The 21234-nt window shown below is 38.3% G+C and overlaps 1 protein-coding gene across 4 annotated transcripts in view; it reads left to right on the top strand.

The window, feature by feature from the left end:
• The window catches only part of LOC131429972 (suppressor of lurcher protein 1), a 66559-nt gene that overhangs the window by 13712 nt on the left and 31613 nt on the right, over positions 1-21234 (top strand). For 3 of the 4 annotated variants that reach the window (XM_058594565.1, XM_058594534.1, XM_058594544.1), the window contains exon 2: positions 1411-1963. In XM_058594565.1, the coding sequence (XP_058450548.1) occupies positions 1750-1963 (214 nt within the window). In that variant the 5' untranslated portion in view covers positions 1411-1749. The remainder of the gene's footprint in view (positions 1-1410; positions 1964-21234) is intronic. The other variant, XM_058594555.1, reaches the window with a different exon arrangement.

Raw genomic sequence — 21234 nt, 5'->3', positions numbered from 1 at the left:
TGTGCGGATGTCGGTCGTATCGCTTCTCTCTGTTTCCTAGCGACGACGGCCGGTGCCTTCCTAGATTGGCTAGTGCACGTTAACTGGAAATAGATCAAATAGTACAGAAACAGATTTATTTCGTGTTTTTCAAACATGTTGTGTTTTTTCAGGGAAAATATTTAATTTGGCATTATTTTTCATACATCGAGTGGGTCGTTGTGAATAAACAGAACTTCGCAAGTTGCTTTTTTTTTAATTTAACGGACCCTTTCAAGGGATGGGTTTCCGGTCTGTCCGTACTGCATCCCAGTCCATCGCCGTAAGTGAGAAGGACGGTCGGAGCGCACGGTTAAAAACCCCGAACGGAACAATATGCATAATTTATTGGTCCCTGTTGTATAATACAATACGATACTAATTTAATTTATCTTTCGTTGCTGCTTTTTCTGATAGATACGCCAACGCTGGCACCGGTGCTCTTCATCAGGCCAATATTATAGATAATTAAGTACGAACCTGTGCTGTGCGGATGTCGGTCGTATCGCTTCTCTCTGTTTCCTAGCGACGACGGCCGGTGCCTTCCTAGATTGGCTAGTGCACGTTAACTGGAAATAGATCAAATAGTACAGAAACAGAATGTAATGTAATTCTAACCAAACACAATCGATGTGAAAATTTATGTTAGTTGATTATGATCATAGAAAAAGTTGGCAAAATTATATGCTGGAAATTCTTATCTTTTAAAGCGTCCTGAATAGCATCCTCAGCTTCGAAAGGGTTGTTTCCCATGGTATACTGATGCAGAACAAAGACTCGAGATAGTCATTGTCTTTTCTCTATCCTTCCTTTAAACGGACTTTTTTGTTTGCAACACTTTTGTGTTTGTAAGTGGCCTTGATGATGATAATCACTGCAAACACCTCGGGCGCCAATATTTACCGCCGCAAGCAGGGAAGCATGACTTTCGAATTCCTCGCTCGCTCATCTTAGGAGGCATTCACGCAAAGTGACACTGAACAACAGGCCGGGGCCAGAAAAAACATCTGTGCCCTACCACCGATTCAAGTCAACTCATTGTCCTGTTTTCTGCACCGTGGTGACACTTCAATTAGCAAGACAAGCCTCCTCCCCCGTCGTTATCCCGAACACCCTTCCGGTTACCATGGCGAACCCGTCGGTCTTGATTCAGTAGAACTTAACTGGTCGTTTTTCTTTTTATTACGATCCTTGTCACTTTTGGGGTTGATTTTCGTTCTTCACACGGCTGCCGTCCGTTCGTCGGCCACTTATCCCCAGTCACTCAGTAGGCGGTGATGGAATTTGTCAGCCTTTTTTTTTTTGTTTGTTTGGTCATAGCCTACTTTGGGGTTGGTGTCGTTAAGCCCTCGGGAGATTTAGGATTCGTCTTCTTGTTTTTTTCTGTTTTAGGTGATACACATTAAGTGATTGTTGGTTTAGTAATAGAAGCCTCTGCAGGTGAAATGATAATTAAGTGCTGAAGCATAATTCGAACGAATACTTCGTGATTTACGTCCTGATGGTGCACCTTGATTAATGTTGAAAATAAGACGAAAACAGTATCTCGTATATCTCAGCCCTATCACATCTCACTGAATTGATGGTTGTGGCCACATGCAATACTCCCGAAGCCTCATGGCAGTTCCTGTGAGGATGATTAAACCCCAGTGGATCCCATTCGGGCTATCAAGTGACTGAACAAACATTACCGATCGAAGCGTGGAACCGGGTTTACAGCGCAAGTGAATAATGAGACAAAGCCATCAATTAGCGAAAGTGACAAATTTTCTACTCCATCTTACACTGGTTCTAACGGGCACTGCGCTGGTGAAACGTGAGCAAAGCACGGCCCGTGCGGAGTCCAGCGGGGTCGAGATTCCTGGAAAAGCGGAATTTTTAGCGTCCAGCAACTCGCTTGGAGCTGGCAGCGGCGAGTCCCGGCATGGAAAAGGATACTACAAAGGTAGGTGAGAGTGGGTAGTGGGTGGGAGGAAGCCAGAAATGGCAACAAAATGTGACATGATTAATGAACGCTCTGTTCGAAGAAGAAAAAAAAGGTCAGCAGAATCGGGAAAATGAAATCAGTATTACGGCCACGGCCATAAAAACATCAATAAACAATCAAATATTCGTTATGTGGCTTAAGGGGGCTGAATGTTTGATCTTGCTGCTGAAAATGTTATGAAGTAATAATGGATTTTTTTCCTCATTACAATCAAAACAAATTTCCAAGAAAAATAAAATCCCTTCATAACTCAAAAACCGTGTAACCCCTTAAATTGGTCGTTATTTTCTTATGGAAATCAAACGACGTTCCCCGGACGGGAACACAGCGCCGCGGAAGATTTATTCTTTACCATCAAAATTTACCGCTTCAGTAAGCCGGAATCTCGCGGAGCAATCCGGGAAATATTTCGCCTCCGCAACGGCACTAACGACGAAGCTTTCCGCCCCATTAAGAAGGTAGAATAAAGCGCTGCGCTGTTACTGCAGATCGGTATCTGAATCTGCCCGGATGAACCGTGGCCAGAAGCGGTGTGGGAGTCTGTCCGGGTGCCGCAAGATTTGATCTACGGATTACTCGGTTTGTTCTTGTTTTTTTTTCTTGTTGTGGCAAGTTTACGCGTGGCGAATTTGTAGTCGATTTCGAGCAAAATATCCGCATTCAGTACCATTTTGTTAAGGTACAAGTAAGGATTTCCGATGACTGGACACTGCTCTTCTGCACTGCCAAAAATATTCCTTAAGTTGATTACAACCGTTTCTTCATGGTGTTGTTGTTTGTTATTCCGGTATGCCACCTTACTTTTTTGAGCCGCCCCTAATATCGAGAACAGAGAGAACATGACACCATTACAATTAATTAGTTCAAGATGTCATTTTCGCATATTGATTGACACATTAAGGCAAAACAATGCGTATTTCAAGCGCCTTATTGCAAATAAAAAAATCGACACTTGAACGTCGACCCTAGTGATGCAGTCGTTTACTAACGGTTTGTCAAATTTAACCTCAATATAAATTCTCTAAATCTCAGGAGCTGAAACAAGTCAGTCGAACATATTCGAAAAGAAAATCAATGATCAGAAGTTAATAACAACTATGTGCTCACAAGTTTCTGTCTCATGCCTGTCAGTGGGGTTAGGGTAATTTCACCGAAAGGGTCATTTCGCAGAACTCTTCGATTGTCTTAATATTGTAATTGAAATTGATTACAAATAGAGACAATTGAAAGATGACAGTGTTTACACCCGTTTTGTTGACCTACAATCGTGAAATGTATCATTTGGATGATTGTAATCTGTTGATGCTAAAGATGAGGAGGTTTTATGCCTGTTGGAGAGCAAGTATGACAGAAACTAACTCCACCGGGCTTTTCCCTGCTCCAAATAAACAAATAATCAAATCGTACTTCTGAAATATTTCATACCTGAAATAATGGCACATGGAAACATAAAAATAAATAGATATTTTTGAAGAGCAACCAGAATTTGTAGTTTCTAAATTATTGATGCAATGTATTCGAAACTACTCTTTCGGCAAAATGTCCCTTTCGGCGAAATGGCTCATTCGGCAAAACGACATTCGAAAAAACGGCGCTCATCTATCTACACCAGAACCTAAAATCTGAAGCAAAAATGAACTGGAACTGAATTCCAGAATTAAATTCGGAACCTAGGACAGGCTAAGAATTCACTAGCAAAATTCGGGTGCAGAATCCAAAAGAAGAATTCAATCCATGAAATTTCAGAATACAGTTCTAGAACTGAATTCTGAACTTGGATATATAAAATTGTATTCAATTTCAAATTCTAGTTCCAGAATCTAAGGTCCAAATTTATTTCCAGCATGCAGCTGGTCTGAATTCTGAATTTGAGTAATTTAACTTCAGGAATTAAATTGTGGAACTGAATTCTGGTTCGGAAGTGTAAAACTCAGGTTCTGAGTTCATAGCTAACCATTATTTACAGAATACACTGAAGTCTTTTTTTTTGCGAATTTACGTACCCCCTTAAAAATCCGCATAACTCTGAAAACTCGCATAAAAAAAAACCATAACTCTGGAACTTCGCATAAAAAAACCCGCATAACTCTGAAAATTCGCATAAATAAAGTCGCGTAAAAAACCGCATAAAAAAGACTGCATGAAAAAAGACCTCAGTGTACAGATCTAATTCTGATGCTGAAATTCTAAATCAGAGTTCTGGATTCGAATTCCGGGCAAAAATCAAGGAACTAAATTCAGTTAAAAAATCTGGTCAAGAAATCAGTTCCAGAATCTTAGTTCTAAATTTTAAACCTCCAATTTGGAACTAAATTTTGAAACTGAATTCTGAAACTAAATCCTAAAGCCTGAAATTAAGTTAAGAATTAAGGCGAGCAAATCTGAATGACTAAATTGACCGTCTTAAACAACGTATTCTGTATGTCTATGTGTAGATTTTTCTCGATACGCTTTGTGCGATAATTCGCTCAATCACGGTTGGAATTGAATTTTAATAAAAATTTAAACATTCCACTAAGTTTGTTTTTGTATTCCACCATAACGATTGATTTCATTTGTAGTTTTCGGTATGTAACGGCTAAAAATAGAGAAGTCGTAGAGATCTTATAGATAGTATGAGTTAAACTTAAATAGAAAAAAAAACTAGTTAGGGTCACTTATACCACTTCGTCCTTCACAGTGACTTGACACGCGACAATTTCAATAGGATTCAATTCCCAAAAAGTTTACACAACAAAATACATCTTACTGTTTATGATAACTTTGACCGTAAATCATCTAAATTCAGCTGTAAATCAGTGATCAAACCAATAACCTCTAATGAAAAATTATCCATCGAACGATACAATTGCAGCAAGGAGAGATCATTTTTAAGTCAAAGGCTTAATTCTAACTGCGTGTGAAAAAGTAAACAAAAGACTTACCTGGGAATCGCAAATATTTAAATTGTGAAAATGCCTTTTATAAGTCAAGCGTTTGGTTGATTCCCTGGCATTTCGTTCGGGACGGTTTGGGGTTTTGATGTCCCAGTAAGTGTCGAAGACTCTTTGCTGGAGCTGTTTGCTTCGTTCGAATTCGTTTTTTCTTGTTTCGATTAAAAAGGTTTTAACCTTAAGGTCGTTCACCTCTTCAGGCCAGAAAAACTTCCTGACCCTATGTGCGGGGTTGGGAATCGAACCCAGGCGGGCTGCATGAAAGGCATCGACTTACCGATCACGCTAAACTCGTCCACCTCGTTATTTTTAGGGGCTCCTCTGAAGGTACTTTTGTACTCTTTCGATGGAACAATTGAATTGGACCAGGATTGGTTCTTCCTGCACAGATAAAAATAATAATTTTTACACGACATGTAAATCAATAGTCCTGTGAAATAGACATCAGTTGAATTAAGAACCTGATTTAAAACCATGATCAATGTAAAATTAAATTGGAATACATTGATTTTTCAATGAATAATACTGTATATTTCAGAAAACGCTTTCAAAGTATATTGAAAAAGAAATAACTGTAAACTAATTTTTCATTCAATTGCCTGCTTCAAATACGTGCATGAAAATTTATGAACATTCACAAAATATTTTTATCTATGTGTTTCTACAGCTAGAAGAAAAACTATAGAGGAAACACCGAAGATTCATCTTTGAGAGGATCGGAAAAATCGGGCAAAATCGATCATATTGAAAGCAAACCACTCCAGAATCATATTGAAGTAGTGGTAGCTAGCCAAATCAGACCAAAAACTGACTTTGATTCTATGCTCCCGGCTGAATGGCAATACACACTTCTAAAGCATTCTTCGATATAAACTAGAGATGTTATAGTCAAGGATGTGACCATTTTCATGCCACAACTGCAAATCGCTTGCCTTCTTCGTAAACTTGTAGACAAACAATGAATCTTCCCGGCCAATTCGCAGCTTTACTAGACAAGAAATTTAAAGAGCTATGCACTGACAATTATTTTGAACTACCAATGTGCTGATTTGTACCAATTTTTTTGTCCAATCAACCCACTTGTGGAATGAAAAACAAAAAAAAAACCTTTCCCGATCCATATCTGAAAGTTTATCATACCCCGCACTGAAATCATGGGGACAGTTTAAATTACATCGAAGAGGGTTTCAATCCGGGTCATCGGAACGAAAATTTTCCCTCAAAGCAATAAATGCGCCTAACGAAATAGTCTTGCTTCTGATTGAATGCTATTTCCGTCGGGCGTCCGTTTCTGCCTGATCAGCTTCCGGTTTTGCTGTATCCTTGCCAACGTTTTTGGGTTGCTTGAAGCACAGTAAAAAAATATATCTTCGCTTGTCTAACAAGAAAAGCATTGTTTATCCACCTCAATTTCATTGTCGAAGTACATTTCATTTCAATGTTGATATACGTTTAATTATACATTTTTTTCAACAGTGGCCTCTAAGTTTTTACGTCAATAAAGAGTATTATCTGACTCTGGTTAGGCGAGTTTTATTTTAATTTTTATGTTCGCATTGGCAAACAGCGTTTCCACCGAAAAAAGAGTCGTTGTCCGCGTAGGCAGATCGAAGTTGCCGACTGTCCTGCTGCAATCTTGCTCATAAGAATATCGATTTATTAACAATATCAATAAAATTCAGACTTTTTTAGCGTCGTGCGGATGCGAGACCATAAAAATGAACTACATTTTTTTATGACAAACAAAACATAATACACACAGAAATTCTTATGGCAGTTGTTACATAAATCGAGTTCATCTAGAATGATTGATTAGCTATAGACAAACTAAAAGACATCCGGCGAGACGAGAAGTAGAGAGAGAGAAAAAAATGTCAAACCAAACCGATTTTGTATCCTGTGTGGATCTGATGCAGGGAAAAGCGATTCTTTCTCAGTTCATCCGAGCTGACAGACGGAAGGAAATCAATTAGGAGAACAGATAGCATGTTTACCGATTTGTATTACTCAGCAGGGATTAAAATGTTCTTCGTTCAGTTTTCGATGGATAACAGCGCTTTGAAATAATTGGGATTATTTATTGTCGTACGGGTTCTGTGGAACGGAACAGTAATAGAGCTTCTTAATTTATTTAGTGGTGTGATGATTCCTTTCTTTTCATTAAAATAGTCGCATTTTAACATTTTCACCGTTGAGCTAACACTTGACTCTAATTTAGCTAGATACACCAATTTGTTTATGTAAATGAGCATAGGTCACATGCTTCCACCTATGCGAAGGAAATACGCATTGTTTTGTTATAGCTGAATGCAAACTTGTGCGACAAACGCTAGAACGTGTATTGGATGTAGGGGGTCTAAAATTATCCAAGATAACTTCAATAAACAATTAAACAAATTCCGTGTGGTTCAGACTTTCTCCGTCCTCACTCTGATTCGAAAAGGCTGCACGTGTATTTCAATTCAAATATCAAATATTAGACATTGGCCTTAGGTTACATCCCGTTGGTTCAGTTGATTTTTTTTTCATTTCGGTTATCATGATCAAGAAACGAAAATTGCAGTGCACTGAATGATGATCCATCGTTTTGTGGTATGCAAATATGCTCAAGTATTTCTCTCTCTCTCTCTCTATTTGACCATAGAAAAAACACAACCTCCAGCTGTTTTTTCATTGTTTGTTGACCCACAGTCGGTTTCAAAGATGATGCTGCTATTCATTTTCCAGTGCCCTGAATGGTTGGATTGATTTTTCCTCATCTGAATCTGTTAGATCGTAGGATTTTGAGAAGGGCAGACGAAGGATACGACTGACGAGAAGAATTGATTGGCTTCGATGCCGGAATCGATTTCATTACAGCAATCGTTGCCCGCTAGGCAATTGAAATAGAATGGACTCCGTTTTCGTTTATGATTGAATTTTGGTCAGGAAAATGATGATGATCAAGTGAAGTGTGGGTGGCGTAAGCTTCTGTGGGATAACAACTGAAACGCAGTTCGAAAATCGAAAAGCTCTCATTAGTGACTAAAATAGCATCGATTGAATTCGGGTTCCGGAAAAAAAACTTGTCCGGCAAAATTGAACAACGGAAATGGAAACCCAAAAATGAAATTAAAAACAATCCCAACTGGATACATTGTTAATTGTCTGACAAAGCAAAACAAAAAAAACCCTACAGGCTTACCGAATTCCATGGAAACAGACAATGAATGAAAAGCTCTTTGTAATAGCAACAACGAAAAAAATCCTCTTTTTATCAGTTATTCAACACAAAATGCTCACATGAAGCAGCAACTGTGCTGATCCGTGTCCGTGTTGTATTGAAACCGAATCCAAGCGGACGGTGTCCGGTTCTGGGTGTCGAACATAAGAGCATTTCGCTTTGACCAATTCGTCTCGAATTTGACGACGACAACGACCAGTACATCTCATGCCATCAGTATGTGAAATTGGTGCTTTCGGTTGGTAGGTTGGTGGTCCGGCAGGACTGCCATCGTCATTAGGAACTGAACTGACCGAAATTCAAATGCCCCCTCCGAAAAGTTTCCTTCTAAAATCGAGACAAAATGCGATGGAATAACAGACCGAAAGCGAAACAGCGAAGCCCCCGACCCCGAGCTTCCATCAAACGGTAAAAAACAACAGAAATTGTGCTATTGAATTTTATTTCATATTTTATTAGCAATTTGCTGAAAAGCTCTATCTCGTTTTACTACGCCGGTCGATTCTGTTGTTTGCCAAATCGTTTGGGGCACAGACTAGTAAAACAGTCTTCCCGGACGAGCGATCCGGGTTGAAACTTGGCTCAATAGGCGCCAAAGTAATTTGGAAATTTGCAATTAATTTTTCAACTTGTTCTACCGACCGTCGAATGGAACCACCAAAGCAAGGGAAGGAACATCGAACGAAGGCTCGAATTCGCGAGGAATTAATTTTTCACAAGATTACCGATGCTGTAGCCGGGTTTTTGACGGCGACGTTGAACTGAATAAAAAATTGATTCTGACAGTCTGACGCATAACCAACGAAGTAGAAAATTGAATCTTTTTAACTGGAGTGTTCCGATTTTTTACGATGAAAAATAGCTAAGAATCACGGAAACTTTATGACGTTACGTTCTACCAATCGCGGCTCATTGGAGAAAATTGGCAGTGTAGCTTACATTTCCGTTGATTGCCGTCGACTCACATAAAAGGTGCCGAAAAAAACAAATCAACCGATATTACAAAACTTGCTTTTCAAATTTTAGCATTTCTTCGCCAATATCCTCAACAGCGTGCGCTTGTTACGTATGCGGTTAAAAATAAGCCTATAACTTAATATGTTACCTTTGGTCAGGGCACGAACGTTCCATGTAAATCACATGTCACCTACGACCATCAACTAGCCACATTTCAATATTGTCAAATATCTGTTCACTATGGACAAAATGAAGTGCACAGTGAAAAACTCATTCACTCAAAACTGTTCATAAAACAACGCCGGCCTAGACCGAAGGTTGTGCTTCTCACAAAGGGAAGAGATGTTAGCCCGGTACTCATTGTTTCTAAAGAAAGTAATTGTATTAATATGGATGGGAGAAACTCTGGATATACCATGGAAACATTTCGATCCGAAAATGCAGTGCGCGAAACAATTCATATACTAATGCTTCATGTTTTGTTTTTACAAATAAGGCTAAAATTGAACATACGTTGGCACAATGAATAGAACAGCAAATAAATACCTAGCGCAGTGTAAAACTATAAAATTAAAAGCTCAGTATCGGCATACTAGGTTTGTCTCCAGATAAATATCAACATGACGTGTCATTCATTTTAAAATTTCAATTTTGAGTGCATGTCTCCGATTTCAATAGTATAAAATACAATTTCGTGTGTTAATTTATAATTGATTTTTGATGAAAAAAAACTGTGCAAGCTGAGCAATGACTTCAAAAGTTTTATCCGGACTCTGCTCCATCGAAAAGAACCATTTGTTATTGGTTTACTGAATTTAAACGTGGTCGTACAGATACCGATGATGGCGAACGCTCTGACGTCCAACAGAGTTGGTTAATTCCTTGAAAACATCGAAAAAGTTCATTGTTTGGTTACATCGAATCGTAAATTAAAATTGCGTGAGATAGCTGATGCCGTGAAGATATCAAATGGCACGAGAAAGCTCTTTTCAAAGTGGGTGCCGCGTCGATAAAATAAAACTTGTTGATGATGCAGAACAGTCTTTGGCCATGTTTACAATTCATCAGAAAATCAGATGTTTGCTATTTGCGTCGATATGTGACAATGGATGAAACATGGATCCATCACTTCACTACGGAAAGGAAACGATCAGCATCCACAGGTACAACAGTCAGCTGTAGAGATGGGCAAAATAGTTCATTTTAAAGAACCGTACTAGTTCTCCAGAGCCGTTCGTTCGTTCTTTTAATAGTTGATTTGTTTGTTCAAAGACTGAGCGAGAACTTAGTTTTGTTGGGTTAGGCGAGCGAAAAAAAGGTCACACAAAAGAACTGTGACTTCGTGATACAACCGTTCTCGAAAAAAAGGTCCCGCGACTTTAAACAGAGGAACTACCGTTCTCGAAAAAAGAACTATTGCTCATTCATTCTTTCAAGAGAACTAGTTCTTTTGAACCGTTCGTGAACGAATTGCCCATCTCTAGTCAGTTGGGAAGGCTATGGCATCAGTATTTTAGGATGCACATGGTATAACCTACATCGACTATCTTGAGAAAAAAAAACATTCAATGACGGATACTACCTAGCGTTAGTAGATCGTTTGACTAATGTTTCACCAAGACAATGCACCGATTCACAGGGCGATGGCAACGATGGTTCAATAGAACGAATTTTACTTCGAATTGTTTCCTCATCCACCGTATAGTCTAGGACTGGCCCCCAGTGACTACTGGTTCTTCGCTGATATAAAAAAAAAAAGATCACCGGTAAAAAATGCAACTCAAATGAAGAAACGATTGCTGAACGTAAAGCCTATTTTGAGGCAAAAGACAAATCCCCCTACCAGTACGACATCGAGAAGTTAGAGAATCGTTGGAATGATAGAGTTGCTCTTGAAGAAGATAACATTGATGAATGAAATCGTTTTTAGACAAAAAAGGTTTTTGTTGTCAATCACACGACTTATAGTAATGTATTAGTCAGCATGCTTTACCTATCCATAAGATATTCAGTACTTGTAAAGTGAAAAAGTCTATTATTAATGCATTTTTCAACGCAGTATCCAATGTTGTATATCTTTTATTAATCCACAAAGTTATGTGTTCTATCTCATACATACAATCAAAATTACGAACTATTTTCTCTTGAATTTTCAAAATATTTGGTTCCGTTTTAAGTAGACGAAGAAAATTGCTATGACAGTTTAAAAACGGAATAGTGGCTGGGAACGATGGTGTGCGGACTGAGCTTTTTGAATCCGAAAGCGAACTGCTGTCCTTCACCCTTTACCAAGTTGTCGAAATGGAATGGGAAATTGCTTCGGACTGACCCTCGTGAGAATGTCTAGTTTACCTTGACTAACTTCTGTAGATCTGCTGTTCTTCTATTGTCATGACATTATGCCAAAATTGTGCTATCAATTGAATTGATTCATTTCCTACAAAGTCTATACGTCTATACGTCTCACTTTTTAGAGTTCGATTTTTTTTGTCCGATTTCTCACACAACTTATCATAGTAAGTAAATTGCTGACAGTATCGGCACGTGAAAAATTTATTATCGCAGGTGACTAGCGATTTGCATGGGTGTCTCCAAGGTACAGAAGACCAGGATAGAAGGAACATATTTTTGTAACCTGAGCCATTCTGGATGCCAAAGATGCCTTCATTTCGTCAAAAAGATTCTTAACTTGTTGCATCCAGAATCCTGGAAACTCCTTGACCGTTTTGTTAAAATCAAACGAAAATTATGAATAACTTAAAAGGTGAATTCCGAATACGAGATAAAATTTCGTGAGAATATGAAACTGATCATTTCTTCAGAAATCGGTGCCGTTGTCTGAAACTATTCGAATAAAGTAATCTTTTTACACTCAAGACTTTTTTATGCGGTCGATACGTATCGCATAAAAAACGTATAACTTATAAAATTCGCATGAAAAAGCCGCAAATTTGAAAATTCGCATGAAAAAGGCGCACAAATTTAAAAATTCGCATGCAAAACCACATAACTTTGAAAATTTGTATTGTTATTTTAATCGCACAAAAACCTCAAAACTATGGGAAAAAAAAATTTGTCGCCAGATGTCATGAAAATTCATAAAACGTCAAGATTAAGTGTTCCACTGAAAAAAAAATTATTTTGAAAAAAAAAATCCAATCCCTCGCCAGTTGACATAAAAAATATCTTTTCGAGATACGACAGATCTCCACGATTCGTACATTTTTAGGACAAAACAAGAAAAGCGCATTACTTTAATTTTTTTCATAAAAAATCCAAATAACTGAAAGTTTGCATAAAAAAGCCGTGAAATTACGGAAATTTTTTTTTGTCGTCAAATGTAATAAAAACTTACGAAACATCTAAATGTTGTGTTATTTCGAGAAAAAATAAAAAAATATCAACATTGGGATTGAGAATTTTCGAAATCGAAAAAAAAAATGATTTGATATAAATGTTTTAAAAATGTATGAAACATCAAGATCTGTTATCGTTGAAAAAAATTTGAAAAATGTCAGCATAATTTTTTTTTCGGAATGACAGCAGTGTTTTCTCTACGACTCGTTCATTTCTAATACGAAACAAGAAATCAGTATTACTCAAAAAATTAGCATAAAAAAATCTGCTTAACTTTGAGAATTCGTATTTAAAACATAACTTTGAACATTTATACTGTTATTTTGAACGCAACCCAACTTTGAGAATTCGCATAAAAACACAATATTGAGAAAAAAAATTGTCAACAAAAATCAAAAATCGGGGGGTTCGACTCCCAACCCTGCACATGGGGTCAGAAGGTTTTTCTGGCCGGAAGAGGTGAATGACCTAAAGGTTGAAACCTCTATAATCAAAACAAAAAAAATCAAAAAATCGAAAAAAATTCAAAAATATCTACATTGGGATTGAGATTTTTTTAAATAAAAAAAAATGAACTGGTGTTATTTAGATAGAAAAAAATTATTTGAATAAAAATCGAAACAAAAAAAAAATTGTACAAGAAAAACCGCACAATTCATTCGCCATATTTAATAATCAGTCTTGAGTCGAATCGATCTCCCGATCTGTGCAAAAAGGGTATGGTTTGCCATACTTAAGCCGTGTGCAAACTATGTTCCAAATCGGAATATATGAAATCTACCGACCAGTTATGCATTTCTGGAAATGCTCACACTCCATTCTGCCTCCATAAAAAATTGGCTCCGCGGTCCGCTTATTTTATTCAAACAAACTATTTACGATTACTCCGACGTTTCAATGCCGGGTTTGCATCATCTTCAGGGGATGAATCTAAATGTTCTTACTGTCCTTGGATGACTTTTTACCTTAGGACTCCGATAAAAAATAAAGAGTAATTATAGCCAGCGTGTCAAAAGTAATCCGACAGATTTACTTCTCAAGCAAATGTTTCTACATTCTAAAAAAGTTGGTACATTGAAAAAAAAAGTAAACAGATAACAGATAATAACAAAGGCAGTGGTTCTGACGGCATATCTGCTAATTTTCTAAAAGAATACTGTACAACGTTTTCAAGGATTCTCTCTCAATGATTTAATGAAATTATTCTGTCCGGTTACTATCCCGATCGTCTAAAAATCTCTCAAGTCATTCCTGAATTTTTAGATCCGGTAATCGTTGAGATTATAATAATTATCGTCCCATATCTACATTATCCTTTTTAACAACATTTTTGAAAACTATTAGTCACCATATTGCACGAATTTTTAAACAAACATAATGTCTTCTACCAATTTAATACGGTTTCAGACCAGTTTCTGGCACACAAGTTACTGGTTATTATAGAACTAGTTGACAAGATAATGAGTGAAATAGATCTTAAGAATATGGTCAGACCCTTATTTTTGTACATTAAAAAAAACTTTTGACACGTTAAACCCCACCATTTTAAGAAAAAGATCGAATGTTATGGTATCAGAGGCTTTGCTAACGCTATTCGTAGTTAATTGACGAATAGGCTCCATTATCGTAGCAACCTAGCTCCTTTGAAAATTTTTGTACCACAAGGTAGTAATATAGGACCTTTATTATTTCTCTTATACATAAATGATTTAGACAACTTGAATTTTAACCATTTGTATGCGACGCGCCGTAATAGAAACTTGCAACGCATTCGAACAACCACAACACTGGGCCAAAAGCGTATTCTGTTTGTTGGTCCTACAAAATTTAATGCACTTTCTCTTGACATATCCGTACAATATTTAGATCAGAGACTGAATCCCTTAAAAGGAAATTTACCTTCAGTGGGATTCCACACCAGTTAGTTTGTTAATTGCACATCTTATTCTAATTCATGCCAAAAATGCACAATTCTCCACCACGTCTGTAAAAATGGAAGCCAGCTGATAGCTCCATCGAAATCATCCCCGTGCAAGAAAAGTTGTTATCAGCCGGTACACCACGACATGCTCTCAGTTTTCCGAAGCTTTACCCACCCGTCCTGCCCCATATCTGATGTCTGATGTCAGCTACAAATGGAGAAAATGTGAGAAGAGCAAGCTCACCTATCTGATACCTTCTCGGCTAACCAACTTTTCCAGCGCCCCCTTTGATGTGCACTAGACGGTTAATACGGGCGAAGGAAAATTTACATCTAATCCTCAATATCATTGATCTAAGTAACCATTGGTGGGGTCAAGCACCTTGTTGTTCGAATACAAAAGCAATAAACAATATCAACCTGTCACAGCATAGGTGCGGGATACTTTTTCCCGTGTTCAGCAAAAATTTTGTGATTACTCTGCACATATATGTTGACAGTTCCGATTGTCTGTGGCCTGAAAAAACGTGACGTTATTGGGCTATTGCTATCACCGGTAGAAAATGTGTTCGCCACCAGGAAGATCGTGGCTGTGCATCGGGAGTAATCATTTAAAATGCAATGTTTGCATTGCACTTCGCATATTGATTTATCATTAATATTCACGATATTCCATTTGCAAAGTAAACTCACCGACCAGATTGAAGAGCGGTGAAAGCCACCGGTCCCTCGTCCGTCGTTGTTTTTTTTTTGTCAAGGACCGACCGATCGGCACGGACTTGTTTCGTAATGGAATCAATAATTAATTTCCGCTTTGGAGCGAAACATTGGTGTTACATTTGCAGTGCTAGAATACTGTCCAAACTTCGAAGACCAAAACCACGACCCATATGGATATGGAAATAATTTCTTAGCTGCCAAACAAACGGGCGCATTAGAGCATATTACATTGAACACATGCAGTTCTAAAATTAAACAAATCCAATTAAAATTAACCGACTGATTATGCAGAACGGTCGTGAGCCTTCCCGAAATGATTTCAAATTATGCTAAATATGCAGTTTCACGTTCGGCAAAATTTACCCAAAATAGATTGAGGTACCAGAATAAATAGTACGTGTGAATCCTGTCTGCATCGTTCTCCTGCACGTACTCCTAAAATTGAGCTATTTTTCGAGTGCGAGCACCATTCAATGAAGCCACTTCCGGTCGTCGGTGGTTTGCCGGCACTAATGCATATTGCAATCCCACAATGATTGTTCGGCGGACGCTCTTCATTAAACACGAGCTGGCACTTTATCGCAATCTTTGTGTGATCGTCGTCATCGTCGTCGTCGTCGGTGCAGAAAGCGATGACGCCTTCCGGAAACGGAACCGACCAACCGAAGTAGTATGCGGTTTGCGAGAGAAGTTGCTGACTGGTAGGAACTAGTTTGTAGAATACCGGTTTTCGCTGACGAAACTTTGTCTACGATTGCAGAAAGGATACTAAAGAGGGTACCAAACAAAAAAAACAGGTTGAAAACGATGCAACGTGCTAAAAACTTCCATTTTCCCCAGTGATGTGCATTATGCTCGTTCATAAAAACTAACTGAATTAGTTAAGCTTTTGCACCTGAAGTAACTCGATTATGGATCCATCTTCTTCTAAGAGATTTAAAGGATCAATTTACGGCTGGTTAATTCATCCTTTATCTTTCTGATATTGAAGTGTGCAATTTCTTTTGGATTCCGTTATTATAACGTTTCGTTTGGCGAGAAATTAGGCTACACTGCCCACTTGAACACAGGTAATGAGGTCACAAACGGCATAAGTTCTTTTGCCCGATTTTTCGTCCCTTCGCTTGAATTCAAATTAACTGCAAAGCAGAATGTAATATCCATTGGCATTGGCATTTACCAACCTGTTTAGGAATTGATTATGTAACATTCCTCCCCATAAATATTTGACACATCACAGTAAGAATGTAACGCCAACTGATTGTCGGATAAATCAAAAGTAAAACAATGGCAGAACTGGAACTTCAACTATTGCAACGGCAATTTATATGGTAGTCTGCATTTGTTTTCATTTTCTTCCATCCAGACGACGATGGGGCTCTCTGCTCAGAACACCCCCCAGACTAGTGTGTAAAACTGAACAAAGGCTTTTGTGTGCAATCTCCTCCTCCTGCTCCCCCTACTGACCAAAAGCTCTGATTCTGATTGTTGGTCGTTTCCCTTTTCTTCCACACTTCGAAGGCTGTTTCGGACTGTGCTGTGGAAGAAAATCGACTCTATTTTGATGCTGCACAGTTTCCCAACATGATGGGCATGATCTCAGCGGCCATAAAAAGCAACCATGACGAAAATTTGCCATCAAAGTAGCTGCTTACGTTGGTTCTTAGAAGTCTGACTAAACGCCAGCAGAGACATTGTGTTCAGTGAAGTGGACTTCACATTTTTTTCCGTTGTGCCGTTGAGTATAAAATTCTGTTGGTTTTTCTTTTGAACTATACGATGTTTGTGCCGAAATTGACCCTCGAAACCTGAGTCCGATCCGAATAAAATTCATATAAAAACCGACGAACCGACCCGAATGGTACATGAGTTTAGTTGAAAAATCGCTTATTTTCGTATGTACATATTATTCCCGTAAGAGAAAGCCAAAAAACCCGTGCAACTGCTCTTCCATTGAGCATCCTGGAGATGTGACCGAATTAAACCCAGTGATGCAAAGTTCAAACGGCGCACGATCGGCGGATGTCTATTTTAATATTCGTAGCCGGTGTTCACAACAATATTCAATTACACTTTTGTTTTTCTACCTATTGCTGGGTGGGGACGTTTCAGGTCTTTCCACCAACTCCGGTGGGACTAATTCGACACAAAGCCTTCTCCAAAGTCCGAAACGTTAGATAGTAAATATTTTTTATGTAAATATGTCTTATTTTACTATGTAAGGCCATTTCAGAATTTACTCTCTACAAGAATAGGTAGAACTTAATCGTGAATATCTCTTGTTATAACACATGTGCTGAAAAGTCCCGGGTCTAACACATAGATGGCACTAGTTTTGTTTCAGTCACCTTTTTTCAGTTAATACTAACCTTCAAAAGACAGCTATTAAAATTTCATGATTTTCATGCTAAGAGTGACGCTACTTTTGTTATTTTCAGAACAATGGATCAAAAACATTTTCGTGTTTTAATTTTACACTGCTTGTGTTTTAATTTTACAATGGCTTGAAAAGTGAGTGATATAAAGACTCCACAGTGGACGACCAAATGAGACGGTAACACCAGCAAACATGAAAAAAATCCAAGAAATCTTTTTGAATTATCGAAAATTGAAGTTGTGTGAGTTAGCTGACATCGTAAAGATATCGTAACTAACCGAATTTTTGCGTCGGTATGTGACAATGGATGAAACATGGACATTCATCACTTCACTCCGGAATCAAAACGATCGTCATCTGAGTGGACAGCAACTGGTGAATCATGTCCAAAACGCCCGAAAGCACAACAATCGACTGGAAAGGGTCTGGTTTGGGTATTTTAGGAAGTGCGAGGTGCAATATTTATCGACTATCTTGAGAAAAGAAATACCATTAACAGTGAATATTGTATACCATTATTGGAGCTTTTGAGGGTTGAAATTGCAAAGAAATGACCACATACGACAATAATTTTTTTTTGTTTCATCAAGACAACGTACCGTGCCACAAGTCAATCCAAACAATGGCAAAACTACATGAACTAAAATTCGAATTGCTCTAAAGTCCACCGTATTCGCCAGATTTGGCTCCCAGCGACTACTGGCTATTCGCAGACTCGAAAAAAATGCTCCCCGGTAAGAAATTTTGCACGAATAAAGCGGTTTTTGCTACATGAATTGAACTTCGAAATGCTTCCACATCCATTCATTCCTCATTATGGTCGGTTCTGGTTCGGAACCCAGCTTCAGAATTCAGTTTTCCAGGACTCAGATGCAGAGTTCAATTCCAGAATCCAAGAAATGGATACACTTGGAGGTCTCTTTTTACAACTGGGGATACGTACCGAGTAAAAAAACCGCGTAATTGCGGAAAAACCGAAAAAGAAGATGCCAAGTGTCTAAGAAATGCATGAAATGTCCAGATCTGGTAAACCAAAAAAAATTTTTTTTTAACGATGGGACTTTGAAAAATTTTGAGATTTTCGAAATCGAATTTTTTTTGATGTCAAATGTCTTGGAAATGCAAGAAACGTTGAGATATTGTGTAATTTACAAAAAGGCCTTTAGGACTTGGAGAATTTGAGACCATGTAACTTCCGAAAACCGCAAAATGGAAAATTTTTTTTATGCCAAATGTCTTAGAAATGCACGAAAACTTCCAAAATCCGCGTAAAAACCGTGAACCTTTGGAAATCCGCGTAGAAAAAACCGCGTGAAAAAACACCTCAGTGTATTCACGTCATCCAGTTATGTCTCTGACATTACCCATCCACCATTTTTTTGCATTATAAGACTGAGATTCGATTCAAAAGCAACAAAAATGTGCTCCTTAATTCTTCTCCTTCCGATATTGCTGAACTGGTTGCAAACTGCGGTACAAAAGAATTGCGGTCCCGCTTCATAGACTTCAGTTGATTTTATCCGAATCTGGTTTGCGGTTCCAGAGATATGTGCACTAAACTCCATCTGCTGGAAAATTCTCGTTAGAGTCACAAAGAAAAAAAACTGTTTTAATCCCCCTAGTGGCGTAAGAATGCCTTTCTCATATCATTCAGATTCTCATAAATATCGAAAATCTGACAAGTATTAGAGATTTTGCATGAGAAAAAAAATTCGAGATAACATCAGATCTCGTCTTTTCATGCATTTTTCTAAGACAAAAAATAAACGGATAACTCGTGTAGAAAAATAGCATAACTTCGGATATCTACATAGAAAAAACGGTGTCACCTCAGAAATCCGAATGAAACGAAAACCGCGTAAATTCGGATCTCTGTGCAAAAAACGCTTTAAAAAGCCCTCAGCGTATACTCAAAAATTCCGAAATTGAAAAAAAGCTAACTGTCACATGAAAACGCATTTACAAAGTTAATCAATGGATCGAAATAATTGCTGGTTTATCTCCGTGTTCGGTTTATCCTCGGCCTTCCCTATGTGCGATTTATTGATTTTTAGTCGGTTTGCGTAAAGTCGTCATGATTAAGTTTAGTTTTGCAATGATTAAGTGAAAAATCTAAATGAATGTGAAACTCACAGAAAAGATGATTTTTCTGGAACCTGCGTTCTTATGCAAACCGCGCATACGCGTTTACCAATTTCGCCAGGCCGACACATTTCTATAACAGCATCTGAGTTGGTGAAGCGTACATCGAACAAATGATCTAAATCCTAGGCGCCTCACGACCGGTACTCTTGTATCCAAACATCTTCTCTGTTCATTGGACAACAAACACTAGTCTTCTCGCTCTATACCTATTTTCCGCTCAAGCCCTGAGTAGGAGAGTATGTTTATAATCGCTTGTTGCCTTCTCTAATATGCCAGTTGCTGCCTGCCTATCGTCAGCAGCAGAGACTATGACGACCTTATTTGATTCATTTGGCTTCCACTTCATCATTACCAAACACCCCTATTTAGTTACTGCGTTGAAATCATGAAATTTGAGTTTTTTTTCCAACGACAAAATTGACATCGAAAAAATAATCAAGATTCTGACTGCAACTTGTTTTATGAACCATTTGAAAAAATGCCTACCGTTAATGTTTAAGCAAAAAATAAACTACTGAAAGTTACTTCCTTGCGTCACTTCATTCGACTGAATTTACCGGAGATTTTTTTTTGAATGTTACATTTCTGTAATACAAATGATTGAAAGGTTTTGCCGTTTTTTTCCAGTTATAGCTTTTTCAGAGACTCGGTAGAGTAGAAAAAAGGTACTAGTTTTCTGTGCCTGATGTAATGGAAACGATAGATTAAATTCATCACGTAAAGTTCATTTGTTCTAGAAAGAAACGAGATCGGAGCACGGTTCGAACGTACACATTCGTTCAGGTTTCATAACACCAAGCTTCAGCAAATAAACTAGAAGGCGGTGTTAGTAGTAGGGAAAGGGGTTTTCTTCAACCACAATTTAGTAGTTTTTCCCCACAGCTGCCGGCTATTAAATTCGATGGGACGACATCCTGAGCGATTCCGCTCCCACTGCAATGATCCAAAGGGTATATCCATAGTTTCGAAACTCTCGAATGTAGTGAAAATCTTAATTTTCGGCCAAGTTGAAAACATTATAAATCTTTGGCAACGTAACTAATTACTATCTCTCGTTTTGCGCATTTCACTGCTCGTTGTGTCAACCGTCGTCGTCTCCTCCTTTGTCCTTGAAGCTGGTTCGAAAACTGTGAAACTGGAAGAAAATCCTGCAGCCGGAAATTAATAAAAGTGATTTACCATCCCGAACGAAGTCGAAGTCGGTTCGGTGTTGGAATTAGGATTGTGCACTCTTTTTCCGGTGACACTTGCCTAGGACTCTAACCCCGGCACTAGCTAATCCGTGCCATCAGTAGGCGGAGATTGGAATAAGATGCAAATCTTCCACTGCTTCGATAGATTGCGAATAAACACTGAAGAGAAAAAAAAAACGGATTCCGGGCAACTACTGACTGATTGGATTTACACTCTGGCGCTTTTCTGGAAGGCGTGAATCCGGAAAATGGAGTGTGCGGGCGACGGCGGCCTGCGGTGATGGAGACAGAAAGACAAATCGTTTCCTGTCGTAATTTTACGCTTTTCTGCATCCTCGCACGCGGAAATCGAGTTTGTTTGTTTCCTCTCCCATGCCGATTCGCTATCAGCAAACGCATGTCT

Source organism: Malaya genurostris, chromosome 1, assembly GCF_030247185.1.
Source record: "Malaya genurostris strain Urasoe2022 chromosome 1, Malgen_1.1, whole genome shotgun sequence".
Classification (NCBI taxonomy): domain Eukaryota; kingdom Metazoa; phylum Arthropoda; class Insecta; order Diptera; family Culicidae; genus Malaya; species Malaya genurostris.
This window is presented reverse-complemented; position numbering and strand designations above follow the sequence as displayed.